At 39.2% G+C, this 20,197-nt stretch overlaps 3 protein-coding genes across 3 annotated transcripts in view; 1 reads left to right on the top strand and 2 right to left on the bottom strand.

Moving 5' to 3' along the window:
- Positions 1-183: 183 nt before the first annotated feature.
- LOC134334416 (G2/M phase-specific E3 ubiquitin-protein ligase-like) lies at positions 184-4,403 on the top strand. Its single transcript, XM_063016710.1, has 7 exons — positions 184-236; positions 350-930; positions 1,133-1,443; positions 1,535-1,713; positions 1,797-1,969; positions 2,046-2,260; positions 3,274-4,403. Exons 2-7 carry the CDS (start codon positions 353-355, stop codon positions 3,516-3,518), a joined length of 1,701 nt encoding a protein of 566 aa, XP_062872780.1. The 5' UTR covers positions 184-236; positions 350-352; the 3' UTR covers positions 3,519-4,403.
- LOC134334912 (uncharacterized) lies at positions 4,375-6,838 on the bottom strand. The gene is made up of 4 exons (XM_063017377.1): positions 6,586-6,838; positions 6,242-6,477; positions 5,783-5,967; positions 4,375-5,162 (listed from the first exon to the last, which is right to left on the bottom strand). The coding sequence occupies exons 1-4, from the start codon at positions 6,836-6,838 to the stop codon at positions 4,394-4,396; spliced, it is 1,443 nt and encodes a 480-aa protein (XP_062873447.1). The 3' UTR covers positions 4,375-4,393.
- Positions 6,839-10,453: 3,615 nt separating this feature from the next.
- Positions 10,454-20,197, bottom strand: part of col4a3 (collagen, type IV, alpha 3) — a 221,777-nt gene continuing 212,033 nt past the window's right edge. Inside the window, exons 43-44 of the mRNA XM_063016668.1 lie at positions 12,506-12,678; positions 10,454-11,453 (exon numbers count right to left, since the gene is read on the bottom strand). Coding sequence (XP_062872738.1) covers positions 11,375-11,453; positions 12,506-12,678 — 252 coding nt within the window. The 3' untranslated portion in view covers positions 10,454-11,374. The remainder of the gene's footprint in view (positions 11,454-12,505; positions 12,679-20,197) is intronic.

Here is a 20,197-nt window from a genome sequence, read left to right as displayed (position 1 = left end):
AGTCAGAGAATGTATTATTAATTTAACTTCATGTGACTGAAATTGCATTTCACTTATTATTTTAGGTCTTGTTTGACTTTGTTGGACAAGATGAAATGGCCAGTGAAATTTTCAGTGTGCAAGAAGCAACATCGTCCACACCAATTGAGAGTACCTTATCAGGATCACTTATGGATCATGGCATAAAAACATCTGCAACTCTGTATGTTCTTTGGATTTCAACTCTGAATGTTCAGGTGAAGTTATATAAGTTATTTAAAAGTCTCAAACCAGAATATGTCATGTCTCATTTTAATCAGAAATGTTATTTGCTATGACAATGTTTTGTTTATATAATTTCTCTTTTTAGGAAATGATCACTGACCAGCCACTGCTCTCCACTCAGACGCCTCAGACTCTGCACTCTGCCCCGTCCCTGCCGTCCCTGCCCTCCGTCCAGTCGCCACAGACCTTGTCCTCTGTCCAGTCGCCACAGACCCTGCCATCTACCCCAGCACTGCTGTCCCTACCCTCCAACCAAGGGCTGCAGTCCATGCACTCTGACCAAGCACAGCCGTCCTTACTCTTCGCCCAGGCACCGCTGGCCCTAACATCTGCCCAGGCGCTGTCGACCATGCCCTCTGCCCAAGTACCATCAACTTGGCTCTCCTCCCAGGCACCAGCGAACCAGCCCTCCACTCAGGTACCGCCAACCCTGCCGTCCTCTCAATTGTCACTGGTCACAGCCTCAGGGCTGCTGGCCCCACCCTCTGACCAAGCACTGCTGCCCCCCCACTCTAACCAGGCTCCACAAGTGATTACCATTGAGGACCAGACACCAGCTTATCCATCCATTGAGCCACCTGTAATCATACTTGAAGACCAAGAAGGGCAACTTTCTGTATCTCCACCCCAGTCTCCGCTACATCCACTGGATTTGTGTTTGGATGAGTAAGTCCAAATTTTTAAACTGTTGACACAAATAATGTATCGTCAGTATTTTATATATTCCTACATGGAGGACTATAATTGGGCTCTAATATTACTGTCACATTTAAATCTATCCAGTATTATCATTACCTTCTAAAACAAAAAAAATTTTTTTTTTTTTATATGAACATATTTCTAATTTCTGCAATTTCCTTTGCTACAGGACTGATCTACAGACTATATTAAAAAAACTGGCTAGCAAAGTTGATATGAGTGCCTGTCCAACAAGCAACCAAATAAATGTATGCAGGGACAGGATTTTAGAATCTAGCCTGCATGCATTTAAAAGACGACGGTTTAACCCAGCAGCAAAACTGGATGTTGTTTTTGTGGATGAGGATGAGAAATCTGAAGGTGCAGTTGATGAAGGAGGTCCAACACGAGAGTACTTGAGGCTGTTAATGAGGGCCATACTTCAGTCAAATATCTTTGAGGGGCATGAGGAGGACCGACGTTTGGCTTTAGACACTAAAGGTCAGTGTTAAGGAAACTGTTTTTTTGCATTCTGAAGGATGGGAAATTTAACCATATTAGGGCTTTAACTAATTATTCTTATTTTTTTAAGCACTGGAGTCTAAACTATACACATGGATAGGAAAAATGATATCCGTTTGTTTAGTGCATGGAGGCATTGGCCCACACTTTTTCTCAGAGAGGCTTTATCAGCAGATTTGTGGCATACCGTTACATCCCACCCTGGTAGAGGAAGTTTGTAACCATTCGTTCAGGGAGCAGCTGATCAAAGTTAGTAGCAATCCAAAAGTTTTGGACATTGATCACACAGTTTACTGCCAGTCTTGCATAATTTGCATAATGCTTTTTTTTAGATACAGGATGCAAAAACAGTCAGGGAGGCAAATGAAGCAATTATGGAGGCAGCAGACAGCCTGAGCATTGTCGGTGCATTAAGACATGTATCTAACCTGGAGGAGAAGGATTCACTTGTGCAGTCTGCTGCAGATTTCTTTGTAAACGGAAGAGTACGCACTGCGTTGGAACAGTAAGCCATTTCCTCTTTGTTCTATGATAAATCCCATATTACATGTCTAAAAGACCTTATTCTCCATTTTGTACAGGTTTGCAGAGGGTTTAAGGACTCTTGGCTTGCTGGAGGAGCTGCAGAAAAACTCTGGACTGTTTTATGATTTGTTTGTCAGTGAGGAGAGACCACTCCTAGCACGGGACATGTGCACCCTTTTTGAAGTTCGTTTTTCCATGCAAGGCAGCAACAGAAGGGCTAGAGAAAATCAAACAATATGCTTTTGGAGAGACTGGTTGATCGATATTGAAGGTATATTTTATTGTGATATTAGCAGCACAATTGGTTTCAATTTGTTCTGTGATAGCCAATACATCATCACTGTCCAAAAAACACATCTCCATTTTTTTCCCAGTTTTCATTTTTGACATCATTTAAGTTTAGCAGCTGGCCTTTACATTGCGTAAACATTTCATAATGAATGGACCAAAATAAATGCTAAAAATTGCTAGGAATAAAATATCTTTACATTAACTTGCCTGGAAATAAACTTTATTTTTTTTAAAGTTGCCATTATGGAGATTCTTGTCTTTCTTTGGACAGCAATTATATATTGGTGAATTCTGTTGCATAAATGCATTCTTTAACACACCCTTTACAGTGAACATGCTAAAATATGGTACATTTTGCAAATGTTAGTGTAATGTTTCTTTTAATTTGCTGATTAACATAACATAAAATATGCACATCATATACTGTTTTTGTTGTTTCCAATATGTTATTTCACTCTATAATTAGCAGTTATTTATTATTTGCTCAAGTGTGTCTCCGGTAGTGGATGTGCATACTTAATTTTAAGGGACGCCAAAGATGAAATGGTAAGATGGTAACAGTAATATTTTCCTTACTGCTTTAGATGGGAATAGAGGATTCATACTGCCACATTACAGCTGAAAATAGGGCATCTACATGGGAACCTTTTTTTTTTTGGTAGAAACTGGCTGAATTGTTTTGACAAGCACAAATAGAAATTCTGATTTTTTTTCTCTTCTTATTATTAGTTTAATGCAATGGTTCATTCTTTTGAAAAAATAACGTATTTGTCATGATCATCAAATGTATTGTCATAACCAGTCTATCAAGATTAACCTAACCAAACTGGAAAAGGGACAAAAAGACATTTGTCTTCAGCTCTCAGTGGAACGTATCAAAATGTTTTTTCCATGTTTTGGATGTCTTTATTTAAGAGCACTGCAGTTTTTCCCCCCATAGGAGCAATGTATGCATTATATCCAAGGTCACCATTTCTGTATTTTACCTTTCAGAAGGAGAATGCAGTCCCATTACACTTGAAATGATACTGGAGTTTGCCTCTGGAGCATCCACGGTGCCTCCACTAGGATTTCCCCATCGTCCACAAATTGAGTTCCTCCATGAGGCCAACAAAATCTTTCCAGAAGCAAACACTTGCCTTATAGTACTCCGTCTTCCAGTACACACAGACTATGAATCTTTCACAAAGTATATGAAAGAGGGTGTTCTGCAGGCCCCTACTTTTGGTGTTGCATAAGCAGCCAGTAAGTGTACCAGTTAATTCACAGTTCTTTCAAAATAAAATTGTTGGGAAGTTTTGAATTTGTTTTTAAGAGTGCTCTTAAACACACTGTAAAGGTTTTATATGGCTAAGCTCAAATTGAAAGCAAGATTGAAATAAATATAATAAAATAATAAAAATAATAAAATAAATACTTAAATGCAGTACTGTTCAAAGGTTTGTCAATTGCCATATATTTCATTTATTAGTTCTAGAATTCTGTGAATATGTTTGTTTATTAGGATTTTAACATCATGTTTTACACTCTTTGGTTACGTTCACAAGGTTATATCAAACTCAGTCACAGACAATTTAGTGTCTCCAAATCACCTCACTTGCATGTTTTTGGAGTGTGGGAGGAAAACCGGAGCACCCGGAGTAAACCCACGCAGACACAGAGAGAACATGCAAACTCCACACAGAAAGGACATTCATGTACATTCAATTTTGGCTGGAATTTTTCCTTAAGGTTTAGTCCAATTGCATCATGCTTCCTCTCTGCCTATGCTGATCCCTGCTCTAACCAAGGAGACCAAAGCTAACCCACGCCCCCTCCGACACTTGGGCAGCAAGCCGCATGCATCTTATTACCCACACACACCGGCTAGGCAGAGCTGAGAATCAGAATTTAAATTTAAATATACATATTTAAATTATGCCATTTCTCCTTAAGAATTAACATTCCTTATAAACTATTTCTATATTTACCTAATTGGTTTTTATATTGTTGCAGACATTAATTCTGAAAGTTTTAATTGTAGTGAAAATGTTACTTTACAACCATGCATTTAGCCAAGTGTTCTTTGACAGATGTTTATTTTCTTTTTGTCAGACATTCTTAAAAAATGTAGTTAAGTCAATAAAGCATTTGCAATTTCTGCACAACAAGCCTGGTACTTCATTTTCAGATCTGAAATGTGATTGACTGCAAGATTAATTGACTCAAGTTGCTGCTGATTAAGACTGATTTGAGGTGGTTCTACAATTACACTAGGGACCTGCTCAGCATCAGTTGTTGGTAGTGGCTCAAGGCCATGCTGTTCCAGAAGTGCTTCCAGATTCTCTGCTGTGTAGGGATTTTCACCAAACACATTGTTTGTTGCTGTGCTGTTGACACCGATGTTTGCCAACATCCCTTCTGTCCAGATTTGTGTTGGTGTTCTGTTGTTTTCTGTACGCAAAGCATGGTGGTTCCAGGCCTTTCTGAATTGTTCTAGTCTGTTTTGAATCTCAGGAAGAAAAACTATGTGAAGTGCAAGTTTGTGCATTTGGTCACCGGGATCCAATAGGGTTGAATCTTCAAGAGTGTAGAACATGCAATAAAATGGTTCCAGAACATGCAAAAACACATCCCTCCAAAGACGCTCTATTCTCTGATTGTGGATCGACTCCCCTGTAATGTGACTCCGACGTTCAATTCCCTGTACAAGGTTCATTAACAGGGCCACCTGCAGGTTCTCGCCACCATGGTCTGATCTCACTCTAGATGGTAATCCATAGAGGCCTGTCGCTTTGAGAAAATGAAACAGCACTGTTGAGGCACGATTGTCTGTGCTACAGTTCAAGTAAGTAATCAAGCGGGAACATCCATCGATGCCACCATGGACCACAAAGCCCCATCTAAAAGGGAATACGAAAAAGTTAATTTATAATAAATAATGTATGCAAATGTGCATAGTGAATTAAGTTCACCAAAATGTACTCTAAAATACAGTTCAAATTCATATAAAATTTTTAAAACTTTTTTTAAACTAATAATTGTATCAAAGTTTTATTGCAGAACCCATACATTGAAAACATATCGTTGCTGTCCAATGAAAAACCATGTATGTCCATTTTTGGCGAGTTTGATTTTTATGCTTCATTTTAACTCAGCATCTGCTGTTTACATTGTGTGAAAACTTCATGATGAATGGACGAACAAAAACATCTCAAAACAACTTGGAAAGACGTCTGGTTCGTTTTTGTCCTCACCTGTAAAGTTGCCATTTTGGAGATACTTGTTTTTAATTGGACAGTGACCATATGCTGCATCCCAAGCGTTTTTTTCTATACTATGCATACCATCACAATGTAATTTTTGATTTAGGTTAATAAGGTACAAGTTAGACTGGTATTGGCTTAAAATGAAGGTGTATGGTCTCAATTGCTTAGCTATTCATTTATCTGCAAACAAAGCAGAGTTATAAAGGCTATGGTAGGTTACTAGTACACAAAAGCTGAATGAAAGTGTGACCTACCGTATGAGACGCATGTTACCATCAATATGCCATAAACTGTTGGGGTATGGAACATGATAGACCCGTCGAGACACTGCACTGCTCCACCTCCTTGCAGTTGCCATAGGGTTTATTCGAACCATCATCTCACGCACCTTACGCCGTGGAACCAGTAGTCCTCGTGCATGCAACATGCCTCTCATCATCTGGTTGAATGAAAGATATGTGGCCTTAGTGTTTTAAACTACTACAGAACTATTGTATATTTTTAATGTAATAAAATTTTATTAAAACTAGGCTTCAGATTTGACATCTGGTCATAAAATAAGGAGCAAACTTTCATATAAGGTAAACATTTTAACAGTTTAAAAACTTTATTATTTGTGAAAAATAAATAAAACTGCCAAATAATTATCAGTCTGCACCACTACTGCTGAATATAACCTATTTGTCCTGAAGGAATACTTTTTAATGCCATACCTCGTTCCCAGAATTTGGATACAGGGCTTGAAGTTGTCTGATATGCATTTCAAGGTCTTCATCAGTCACTTCAGCCAACCTTCTCCTTACTGGTACACCAAGCGCTTTGGATTTCTTGTAAAGAAATGATGTTGAGCATCCTAACATTTTTGCCATCTTCTTGACCGTGTGTCCTTGGGTCAAAAGAAAGTCGATCTGTTCTCTTGTAATACGAACGGATGGTCTACCTCGACCACCTGAAATAGAAGCATATTAAAAAATGCATGTATTGTTTATTTTATACGTCTTTATTTGTGCTGAGAATTCTATTTAATTTAAAAGTAAATTAAAGATGAGCTTCTTACCTGAACTGGTCCGAGTTGCAGAAAATGCTCCATTTTCAGCGTGGGAATGAGTAGACAGTATTGCTTTAAGCTCTTCTAAACCGTTTTTAAGTTCATTATGTGTCTCGGGAGAGAGTAAATCCGAAATTCTTTGTAAATTTCTTGAGCAGTCTTCAAGTGAACGAAGTTCGCGTTCTCCGCATAATCCATACTGTTGAGCTCTTTCAAGATTGTGACATTTTCTGACAATTTTTTCAAGAACGGCCAGCGCCATTTTCGCCACGGTCAAAAATCAGCAGGCAGCAGTTTGGACGGCTCAGTGGCATCACAAAGGGGCCCTAATGCACGTAATTTGTATGGTTCTGATATCTGAAAATGTAATTTTGACTAGTTATAATTACGTTAGAGATATCTTGAATTATAATTACGGATGTGTGACCCGTTCAAATGACTAATCTAGTGACGTCGTTTGAGATAGCTCGAAAGCCATTCTGACCCGTCAGAATGTAATTGAAGATATCTTGACTTGTTCTTCTTACTAGGCGGATTGTAAATGCAGATATCTTGAATTGCCTTTCCGGATAGTCAAAATGTAATTGTTACTAGTCAAAACTCATATTTAGATATCCAGAATATAATTACAGATAGTCAGACGAAAGCCATTTTATGTTAAAACGGCCTGCCATAGTGTTAGCAATTTAACATTTTTCATTTGCGTGGAGTATGAAATATGAAGCGCAATATGAGGCGGTTGTAGCAATCATACTGCATCATAATTAAGTGTAACAGACTTTTTTGTGGTGTAGTGTACCACAGACAAGTTTAGCTTACTAAGCTAACACAATTAGCCCCAAGTCATTCAAACCAATGGGCAACATAACCCGCTAGCATGTCAGCTAACATTTCTCTCTGTGTACCGAAAATGGTTAAATTGTCACTGACAAGCCCGAATTTGCAAATAGATTACACTTGTGAACCTTTATATAAATTAAAAATCAATGAGAATGTATTTACTTTTGAAAATAACTGACCGTTTGTTGCTTCGCACTCGTCTGCCATACAATATTTTAAATCTTTGGTAAGAAAATTTGTGCCGCTAAAATGCTAGTAATTCCCCTCATTAATCAGTCAGTTTATAGTTAATGCATTTGTTAAGTTTTAAACATAAATTTATAGCTGAATACCTACCTCAGGGCAGGTTAGGGCAAAATCCAAAACTTCAGCTCGTTCTCAGCGTCGTCCTCAGCATCGTCCTCAACCGTTACAACTCAGCTCGGAGAAGTGCGCATGCGCGCTGACGGAACGTACTCAGTTTCAATGAGAACTAAAGAATGTAATTTAGCTTAACTCTGTTTGTCACGTCAGTAGAGCTTCTGATGAAAAAAATCGGCTCAACTATTGTTATGAGTTATGTCAACATTTGTAAGGACTGTTGCTCATTCAACTTTAAATCCTAATTTCATTTTATGATTTGGAAGTTAGACTTTTTACAGTGTGGATGTGATAAGAATCTGCAGTGACTGCACTTACAATGTCCACAAACTTTCTGTAGTTTCTTTCAAATTTTGTATAAATAAATAAAATAAATATTTTTTTACCCCTGTAAACTAAAGTACGGTGAGACACTTGGTTAATAAAGAAGAATGGCCAAAATATATTATTGTATTGACTTTACAGGTAGATGGACAATAAAACAATTTGTATGAATAGACTGGGATTTTTAGTTAATCTATGTCAAATACAATGGAGAATGTTTCTTTCAGCTGCTACTGTTTCTTTAGTCTGCACATGTTGGCCTAATAAAAGCTTCACAAACTCAGCCTTAATAAAATTTAATTGATAGTTTCTTTTTTATTTCTTTATATTGTATAAGAAATAGATGTGTGAATTGCTTTGGAAAAATATTTTCCAAAGTTCTGCATTGATTAGTCTTTAATTAATTAATCAACTTTTTGTGTGGGTAACTTTATGCAGATCATACATGTCCTTCATGCAAGTTTCTTTCAATGTTCAGCTTTAAACAAATACAAATTTTGTATAAATAAATAAAATAAATATTTTTTTTACCCCTGTAAACTAAAGTACGGTGAGACACTTGGTTAATAAAGTGGTAGATATGTCACAAATCTATTACAACTCTGTTAATGTTTTTGGGGATTTTATTCCCTTAGAATGGACTGTCTCTTAGAAAACTCTGTACTCCCACCTTGTGGTCAGTAGTGGATAAAAATAACAAATTACAAACAAAATCTTCAAGAAACTAGCAGACTTCTGTTTCTGCAGCAGCACTATCTACCTGACCCTGCCTACAGACGTGTTAAACACAGTTCAAATTTGTGCCAAATGGAGAAACAGGCAACATAGCTTTACAACCTCAATTTTATTTCATTATTATTATTAGGATGGTTTATTTAAAGCAGAATTGTAAACCCTCTGAAATGATTTAGATTTTCTGCATTATTTAATCATTGAATTTCTGCTCTTCATGCAAGTAATTAAAATAATGAACACATTTTGCATAAACTAATACACACAAACAATTGCACCTCCCTCTTTATGTCTTAATTGACCATATTAGTTTATTAATATGAGGCTGTAGGGGTCCTAATAAGCTCCCCCAGCACCAGACTCCTCCACACACTGTGTAAGAAGGAGCGCTACCGCAGGTCCTCCATTCCAGCAGCCATCAGGGCTTACAATAATAATATGTGATATGTCACTCATATCTACACTCACATGTCCATGGTGCAATAAAAAGTGCAATATGTAATATATTACAATAAGTGCAATACGTAATATATTCGTCATATTTCTAATGTCTATACTCTATTTTTTACGATAATATATGTACATCACTAATTCTTAAAGGGGATGTACTATGTGTGCAATTTTTTCACTTAGTTGTATTTTTTTTTCTGTTTTTTCCTGGCTTCATACTGCTGTAACAAGTTAATTTCCGCAAGGGGATCAGTAAAGTATTATCTTATCTTAATTCTATCTAAACACATTGATGCTACTAAATTTCACATCAACCAGAAGATAAAACCAAAACATAATTCCTACCTTATATTTAGTAGCCAGAGATAATAATTTTTTTATTTTAAAAATTCTAATATATCTTTGTCAACTGCCTTAACCTTTTTAGATTCTTGATGAATTTGAAGTCCATCCTGGGCAGGAATACATGCTGGACAGGATGCACAACATCACACATTGTAAACAAATGAATAAACAAATGACGTCCACCAGCTTGTGTCATCGGCCGTGGGAGCACGGTACATTAATAAGGGTTAAAACGGGTTAGCGGTTGAGATGTTGTGGAAGCGTTTGCACTCATTGAGATGTGTTCGATGTAATGTTGTGCATAGTGCATTTTGTTTCTAGGTTCTGATAAGTTTGTGGGGTTGCCATTTTTAATTGTGTGTTGTGTTAGGCGACCATACTGTTCTTTTTGCTTGTTCACCCATAGTGGGAGGGATCGGCTGTATATCAAATCTGGTCTCTTTTTCATGCTTTTGTAACTCACACAAGAGCAAGTGCTGCCTCCTACAGTCAAAGAGCAGAAATGTTTCCTTACGTCTTGCCCATGCCACACTGGTAATCGACGGCACGCCCATGTACAGAGCGTATTGCTGGCCTGGGTCTGTTTGATGTAGCCAGTGTGTCCCATCCAGGGCAGCTGGAGTGAGCCCCCTCCAAGCCGGCAATGGCAATTCTGCTGGCAGAGGAGGATAACGGTGGCAAAAGAAGTCTCAGCGCCCTTACGACGGCGGTTTAGTAGAATTGTAGACCTTGCAGTCTGTACCAGAAGTTTGCCTGCCACTTTAATGTACTGAGCTCAGAGGAATGAGTTTAGCACACACACAATATACCATTAGAAACAGTCTATTTATTCAAAATTAGGATAGGATATTTGAACAGAACAATACACAGTGGAAAATACACAGTATTGGGTGTGTGTGAAAATACATGGCACAACAGTAACTCAAACTGATTTGTGTGTGTGTGTGTGACTGCATGGAAACAGAAAACAGCATGATGCAGAACATAATGTTTCAAGCAATTTTCACCCTGAGAATAAGACAATTAAAAGATATTGAACCCAACCTATAAAGCAAAATTTGAATATTTTGACTATTTTACCTGACTGATGCTGAGCCTGGAATTAGATATTGCATTCAGAAAAGTATTTGTTAACATTCTTTTTATTTATGGACTCTTCTAAAACTATGTTAAGGTACATAAAACTTAATGGTAATGTACATTAATGATTATACAAGTGTTCTTCAAAATGTTCCCACACTTTCTTTACTCTATTTATTAAGAATTTTAAAATGTTTCTGGTTGAGCGCATAGCCACTGATGCACCACTGCTTTAACATCATTATCACATGAAAATCTTCTTCCCCTTAAAGCTTCTTTAAGCGGACCAAACAGGTGGAAATCAGACTGCACTAAATCTGGGCTATAAGCTCTTTCAGTCACGACCAATTACTACTCCTCCCACCCTCACCATTTCCAACGAAATTATAAAAGTGCGAAAACTTTTTAAAGATCCCTCGTAACTAAGAAAGAGTTCTGGGTAAAAATACTTCTAAAAACATTACACAACTTCTTAAAACATTTTGTGGATTCAGTGTCTCATTGCTTTGAGTCTTTGTGCTAAGGTTTATTGTTATAGAAAAGAACAGCACACATCTGATGAGTGACACAAATCATAATTTCTGGAAAAGGTACCAATGCAATGGCAAAATACTGAATCAGGTGAAACAACGACCTGTGGCCAACAACTACATTTGTAGTGATCTTATTACTGCTTCATGCAGACCTGACAGCGACTAATGATGATGTTTGGACAGTCTCCTTCTAATACATGTGGGGTTGGTTTACTGAAAATCAAAACAGATAGACATACAGATAAAGTAAACATTTAGTGAATGTTTTGTAGCTTATATACCTTGCCCAAAAATAATTTATCTACAAACATCTTCTTATACATATATAATTCACTCCCCGGCTTGTATATTGAACTAAGAAGGAGTCAGGCACTAAAAAATAATAATAATAAAATTTAAAAGTTTAAACTTTATAAGGTATTTAGTGATTGGTTGAAATGTTTATGGTTATTATTTTATTAAAAAATTTCACTTAAGTGTCAAATAAATAAAGATGATTCTCAGTTGAGTTAATATTATGACTCAATTTGGGCTAATGATATTAGTGTTTAACATTTTAAACCACTTCAGTCTTGCCTTGGCAGATAGCTTTTGGTCATTGTCTTGCTGAAAGACAAAAACATCCTTTCAATCCCTTCAATTCAAAATACGTAGAATAACTATACTGCTCACAAATGAGCTTTTTTCACTGCAATGAGATGCTGCTTCCACCTGGGGGTGATGATATGAGATGATAAACACCCGTGTGTTGGAAATGAAAGCAGTGTTTTCATTGCTGATGTAGCGATCTAAAATGAATTATTCTTTCTGTGCGGCCCGGTAACGAATGACCCACGGACCAGTACCGGTCCACGGCCTGGTGGTTGGGGACCACTGCTTTATGAGATTAACAATACCCTTTAAAATGTAATGGAGAAAGTTTAGTGTTATCAGACCACAATCATTTTGGAGTATTGTAATAGATATTTTGCTAATCATTTTGCTAAGTGTAACACAGTGAATACTGATTTATGAAAAACACATTTACTTATGACTTAGCCACTGACTTATGGAAGTGAGAGATGATGGCATATCAACCATTGTAACTATAGTTACACTATAGTGGACTTCTTCTCTAGTTAAAAGTTTTAGGTAATTTGGTTAATCTCATCAATAATAATAATAGTAATAATACTAATAATAATAACAATAATAATTAGAAATAAATAAAATTCAATCTCTTTGTTTAATAATTATACCACTGTTTACACATCTGTAAGAATTACCTAAACATCTGGTTGGGGTCCAAAGCAGCAAGCCAATAGCTGTAGGAATCAGTGTAATAATTACAAGTGCCATGACTATGACATTCGATAAATGGCACCTTCCGGAATTGCTCTAGACAGGAGCCAGGAGAGGAAAGCGGTTGGCCTGAACCCTCTGCACCCATGCCTGTATGCTTTAAAAAGAAAAACAGACAAGAGAATTAAAAATGTTTCTGGCTTTGCATTTTTGAATATTGCTACAACTAATGATGGGTCAATGATATTTATAACCTTTTGAATTATTACTTAACTACATTGCCTGTTATTACCTGGCAGGAAAAAAGGAAGAAGATCATTTAAGTAAATTATAAAGTTTATGTAAATAGACTTCTGTAGAGAGTGTGACACTTTTGAGTAATTGTATTATTTATGTTTCAGATTTAATGCAGTAAATGAATACCTTATAGTAGAAATCTGTCAGGATTTAAACCACAATAATAATTTTTTGACTAATGTTTATTGTTACATAAACTAAAATGAACTGTATATTAAACTATGTCTTAAAGCAACAGCAAATATAAAACTAAAACTAAAACTAAAACTATATATATATATATATATATATATATACTGTATATATATACTGTATATATATACTGTATATACAGTGTATCACAAAAGTGAGTATACCCCTCACATTTCTGCAGATATTTAAGTATATCTTTTCATGGGACAACACTGACAAAATGACACTTTGACACAATGAAAAGTAGTCTGTGTGCAGCTTATATAACAGTGTAAATTTATTCTTCCCTCAAAATAACTCAATATACAGCCATTAATGTCTAAACCACCGGCAACAAAAGTGAGTACACCCCTAAGAGACTACACCCCTAAATGTCCAAATTGAGCACTGCTTGTCATTTTCCCTCCAAAATGTCATGTGATTTGTTAGTGTTACTAGGTCTCAGGTGTGCATAGGGAGCAGGTGTGTTCAATTTAGTAGTACAGCTCTCACACTCTCTCATACTGGTCACTGAAAGTTCCAACATGGCACCTCATGGCAAAGAACTCTCTGAGGATCTTAAAAGACGAATTGTTGCGCTACATGAAGATGGCCAAGGCTACAAGAAAATTGCCAACACCCTGAAACTGAGCTGCAGCACAGTGGCCAAGATCATCCAGCGTTTTAAAAGAGCAGGGTCCACTCAGAACAGACCTCGTGTTGGTCGTCCAAAGAAGCTGAGTGCACGTGCTCAGCGTCACATCCAACTGCTGTCTTTGAAAGATAGGCGCAGGAGTGCTGTCAGCATTGCTGCAGAGATTGAAAAGGTGGGGGGTCAGCCTGTCAGTGCTCAGACCATACGCCGCACACTACATCAAATTGGTCTGCATGGCTGTCACCCCAGAAGGAAGCCTCTTCTGAAGTCTCTACACAAGAAAGCCCGCAAACAGTTTGCTGAAGACATGTCAACAAAGGACATGGATTACTGGAACCATGTCCTATGGTCTGATGAGACCAAGATTAATTTGTTTGGTTCAGATGGTCTCAAGCATGTGTGGCGGCAATCAGGTGAGGAGTACAAAGATAAGTGTGTCATGCCTACAGTCAAGCATGGTGGTGGGAATGCCATGGTCTGGGGCTGCATGGGTGCAGCAGGTGTTGGGGAGTTACATTTCATTGAGGGACACATGAACTCCAATATGTACTGTGAAATACTGAAGCAGAGCATGATCCCCTCCCTCCGGAAACTAGGTCGCAGGGCAGTGTTCCAGCATGATAATGACCCCAAACACACCTCTAAGACGACCACTGCTTTATTGAAGAGGCTGAGGGTAAAGGTGATGGACTGGCCAAGCATGTCTCCAGACCTAAACCCAATAGAACATCTTTGGGGCATCCTCAAGCGGAAGGTGGAGGAGTGCAAAGTCTCGAATATTCGCCAGCTCCGTGATGTCGTCATGGAGGAGTGGAAAAGCATTCCAGTGGCAACCTGTGAAGCTCTGGTAAACTCCATGCCCAGGAGAGTTAAGGCAGTTCTGGGAAATAATGGTGGCCACACAAAATATTGACACTTCAGGAACTTTCACTAAGGGGTGTACTCACTTTTGTTGCTGGTGGTTTAGACATTAATGGCTGTATATTGAGTTATTTTGAGGGAAGAATAAATTTACACTGTTATATAAGCTGCACACAGACTACTTTTCATTGTGTCAAAGTGTCATTTTGTCAGTGTTGTCCCATGAAAAGATATACTTAAATATCTGCAGAAATGTGAGGGGTGTACTCACTTTTGTGATACACTGTACACAGTGTATCACAAAAGTGAGTACACCCCTCACATTTCTGCAAATATTTTATTATATCTTTTCATGGGACAACACTATAGAAATAAAACTTGGATATAACTTAGAGTAGTCAGTGTACAGCTTGTATAGCAGTGTAGATTTACTGTCTTCTGAAAATAACTCAACACACAGCCATTAATGTCTAAATGGCTGGCAACATAAGTGAGTACACCCCACAGTGAACATGTCCAAATTGTGCCCAAAGTGTCAATATTTTGTGTGACCACCATTATTATCCAGCACTGCCTTAACCCTCCTGGGCATGGAATTCACCAGAGCTGCACAGGTTGCTACTGGAATCCTCTTCCACTCCTCCATGATGACATCACGGAGCTGGTGGATGTTAGACACCTTGAACTCCTCCACCTTCCACTTGAGGATGCGCCACAGGTGCTCAATTGGGTTTAGTCCATCACCTTTACCTTCAGCTTCCTCAGCAAGGCAGTTGTCATCTTGGAGGTTGTGTTTGGGGTCGTTATCCTGTTGGAAAACTGCCATGAGGCCCAGTTTTCGAAGGGAGGGGATCATGCTCTGTTTCAGAATGTCACAGTACATGTTGGAATTCATGTTTCCCTCAATGAACTGCAGCTCCCCAGTGCCAGCAACACTCATGCAGCCCAAGACCATGATGCTACCACCACCATGCTTGACTGTAGGCAAGATACAGTTGTCTTGGTACTTCTCACCAGGGCGCCGCCACACATGCTGGACACCATCTGAGCCAAACAAGTTTATCTTGGTCTCGTCAGACCACAGGGCATTCCAGTAATCCATGTTCTTGGACTGCTTGTCTTCAGCAAACTGTTTGCGGGCTTTCTTGTGCATCAGCTTCCTTCTGGGATGAAGACCATGCAGACCAAGTTGATGCAGTGTGCGGCGTATGGTCTGAGCACTGACAGGCTGACCTCCCACGTCTTCAACCTCTGCAGCAATGCTGGCAGCACTCGTGTCTATTTTTTAAAGCCAACCTCTGGATATGACGCCGAACACGTGGACTCAACTTCTTTGGTCGACCCTGGCGAAGCCTGTTCCGAGTGGAACCTGTCCTGGAAAACCGCTGTATGACCTTGGCCACCATGCTGTAGCTCAGTTTCAGGGTGTTAGCAATCTTCTTATAGCCCAGGCCATCTTTGTGGAGAGCAACAATTCTATTTCTCACATCCTCAAAGAGTTCTTTGCCATGAGGTGCCATGTTGAATATCCAGTGGCCAGTATGAGAGAATTGTACCCAAAACACCAAATTTAACAGCCCTGCTCCCCATTTACACCTGGGACCTTGACACATGACACCAGGGAGGGACAACGACACATTTGGGCACAATTTGGACATGTTCACTGTGGGGTGTACTCACTTATGTTGCCAGCTATTTAGACATTAATGGCTGTGTGTTGAGTTATTTTCAGAAGACAGTAAATCTACACTGCTATACAAGCTGTACACTGACTACTCTAAGTTATATCCAAGTTTCATGTCTATAGTGTTGTCCCATGAAAAGATATAATGAAATATTTGCAGAAATGCCTTGTGGAAAGCCATCCCAGAAGAGTTAAAGCTGTTATAGGTGCAATGGGTGGGCCGACATCAAATCAAACCCTATGGATTAAGAATGAGATGTCACTAAAAGTTCATATGCGTGTGAAGGCAGACGAGTGAATACTTTTGGCAATATAGTGTAGAAGCACTTTGTTCTACAATTACTGACTGTAGTCCATCTGTTTCTCTGCATGCTTTGTAAGCCCCCTTTCATGCTGTTCTTCAATGGTCAGGACTCTCCCAGGACCACTACAGAGTAGGTATTACTTGGGTGGTGGATTATTCTCAGCACTGCAGTGACATGGTGGTGGTGTGTTAGTGTGTGTTGTGCTGGTGTGAGTGGATCAGACACAGCAATGCTGATGGAGTTTTTAAACACCTCATTGTCACTGCTGGACTGAGAATAGTCCACCAACCAAAAATATCCAGCCAACAGTGCCCCGTGGGCAGGTTCCTGTGACCACTGATGAAGGTCTAGAAGGTCTACTTAAACAGCAGCAATTAATGAGCGATCATCTCTAACATTTTATGTATATATATATATATATACTGTATATGCGGCGTGGTATGGAGTTGATCAGTCTGTGGCACTGCTCAGGTGTTATGAGAGCCCAGGTTGCTCTGATAGTGGCCTTCAGCTCTTCTGAATTGTTAGGTCTGGCGTATCGCATCTTTCTCTTCACAATACTCCATAGATTTTCTATGGGGTTAAGGTCAGGCAAGTTTTCTGGCCAATTAAGAACAGGGATACCATGGTCCTTAAACCAGGTACTGGTAGCTTTGGCACTGTGTGCAGGTGCCAAGTCCTGTTGGAAAATAAAATCTGCATTTCCATAAAGTTGGTAAGCAGCAGGAAGTGCTCTAAAACTTCCTGGTAGACAGCTGCGTTGACCTTGGACCTCAGAAAACACAGTGGAACAACACCAGCAGATGACATGGCACTCCAAACCATCACTGACTGTGGAAACTTTACACTGGACCTCAAGCAACATGGATTCTGTGCCTCTCCTCTCTTTCTCCAGACTCTGGGACCTTGATTTCCAAAGGTAATGCAAAATTTACTTTCATCAGAGAACATAACTTTGGACCACTCAGCAGTCCTTTTTGTCTTTAGCCCAGGCGAGACGCTTCTGACGCTGTCTCTTGTTCAAAAGTGGCTTGACACAAGGAATGCGACAGCTGAAACCCATGTCTTGCATACGTCTGTGCGTGGTGGTTCTTGAAGCACTGACTCCAGCTGCAGTCCACTCTTTGTGAATCTCCCCCACATTTTTGAATGGGTTTTGTTTCACAATCCTCTCCAGGGTGTGGTTATCCCTATTGCTTGTATACTTACTACATACTACATACTACCACATCTTTTCCTTCCCTTCGCCTCTCTATTAATGTGCTTGGACACAGAGCTCTGTGAACAGCCAGCCTCTTTAGCAATGACCTTTTGTGTCTTGCCCTCCTTGTGCAAGGTGTCAATGGTCGTCTTTTGGACAACTGTCAAGTCAGCAGTCTTCTCCATGATTGTGTAGCCTACAGAACTAGACTGAGAGACCATTTAAAGGCCTTTGCAGGTGTTTTGAGTTAATTAGCTGATTAGAGTTTGGCACCAGGTGTCTTCAATATTGTACCTTGTCACAATATTCTAATTTTCTAAGATACTGAATTTGGGGTTTTCATTAGTTGTCAGTTATAATCATCAACATTAAAAGAAATAAACATTTGAAATATATCAGTCTGTGTGTAATGAATGAATATAATATACAAGTTTCACTTTTTGAATGGAATTACTGAAATAAATAAACTTTTTCATGATATTCTAATTTTATGACCAGCACCAGTATATATATACTGTATATATATACAGTGTATCACAAAAGTGAGTACACCCCTCACATTTCTTCAGATATTTAAGTATATCTTTTCATGGGACAACACTGACAAAATGACACTTTGACACAATGAAAAGTAGTCTGTGTGCAGCTTATATAACAGTGTAAATTTATTCTTCCCTCAAAATAACTCAATATACAGCCATTAATGTCTAAACCACCGGCAACAAAAGTGAGTACACCCCTTAGTGAAAGTTCCTGTAGTGTCAATATTTTGTGTGGCCACCATTATTTCCCAGAACTGCCTTAACTCTCCTGGGCATGGAGTTTACCAGAGCTTCACAGGTTGCCACTGGAATGCTTTTCCACTCCTCCATGACGAGATCACGGAGCTGGCGGATATTCGAGACTTTGCGCTCCTCCACCTTCCGCTTGAGGATGCCCCAAAGATGTTCTATTGGGTTTAGGTCTGGAGACATGCTTGGCCAGTCCATCACCTTTACCCTCAGCCTCTTCAATAAAGCAGTGGTCGTCTTAGAGGTGTGTTTGGGGTCATTATCATGCTGGAACACTGCCCTGCGACCCAGTTTCCGGAGGGAGGGGATCATGCTCTGCTTCAGTATTTCACAGTACATATTGGAGTTCATGTGTCCCTCAATGAAATGTAACTCCCCAACACCTGCTGCACTCATGCAGCCCCAGACCATGGCATTCCCACCACCATGCTTGACTGTAGGCATGACACACTTATCTTTGTACTCCTCACCTGATTGCCGCCACACATGCTTGAGACCATCTGAACCAAACAAATTAATCTTGGTCTCATCAGACCATAGGACATGGTTCCAGTAATCCATGTCCTTTGTTGACATGTCTTCAGCAAACTGTTTGCGGGCTTTCTTGTGTAGAGACTTCAGAAGAGGCTTTCTTCTGGGGTGACAGCCATGCAGACCAATTTGATGTAGTGTGCGGCGTATGGTCTGAGCACTGACAGGCTGACCCCCCACCTTTTCAATCTCTGCAGCAATGCTGACAGCACTCCTGCGCCTATCTTTCAAAGACAGCAGTTGGATGTGACGCTGAGCACGTGCACTCAGCTTCTTTGGGCGACCAACGCAAGGTCTGTTCTGAGTGGACCCTGCTCTTTTAAAACGCTGGATGATCTTGGCCACTGTGCTGCAGCTCAGTTTCAGGGTGTTGGCAATCTTCTTGTAGCCTTGGCCAACAATTCGTCTTTTAAGATCCTCAGAGAGTTCTTTGCCATGAGGTGCCATGTTGGAACTTTCAGTGACCAGTATGAGAGAGTGTGAGAGCTGTACTACTAAATTGAACACACCTGCTCCCTATGCACACCTGAGACCTAGTAACACTAAGGAGTCACATGACATTTTGGAGGGAAAATGACAAGCGGTGCTCAATTTGGACATTTAGGGGTGTAGTCTCTTAGGGGTGTACTCACTTTTGTTGCCGGTGGTTTAGACATTAATGGCTGTATATTGAGTTATTTTGAGGGAAGAATAAATTTACACTGTTACATAAGCTGCACACAGACTACTTTTCATTGTGTCAAAGTGTCATTTTGTCAGTGTTGTCCCATGAAAAGATATACTTAAATATCTGCAGAAATGTGAGGGGTGTACTCACTTTTGTGATACACTGTATATATATATAGAATGAAACTGATATATATGGAATGAAACTCGATATATGTGGAATGAAACTGACATTTATGGAATGAAAAACGATATATATGGAATGAAAACTGATATATATGGAATGAAATTTTGGTATGCAGCACAGTCATCATCAATATGTATCTAATACATTATTTGTGTTAGTACATTAACTCATAAATGTAAATTGACGTACTGCTACATACCTTTTATTAACACCTTTACTTTTAAATAATAACACCTTTACTGAAAGTTTAGCGAACGTCTGTTCCACTAGCATTACGCCTGCTCACAACGCACAGCGATCTGACAGAGTAGAGGAAGAAGTGCGTTC

This window comes from Trichomycterus rosablanca, chromosome 20, assembly GCF_030014385.1.
Source record: "Trichomycterus rosablanca isolate fTriRos1 chromosome 20, fTriRos1.hap1, whole genome shotgun sequence".
In the NCBI taxonomy this organism is placed as follows: Eukaryota; Metazoa; Chordata; class Actinopteri; order Siluriformes; family Trichomycteridae; genus Trichomycterus; species Trichomycterus rosablanca.
The sequence above is the reverse complement of the archived record's forward strand: the minus strand, read 5'-3'. Positions and strand labels throughout refer to the sequence as shown.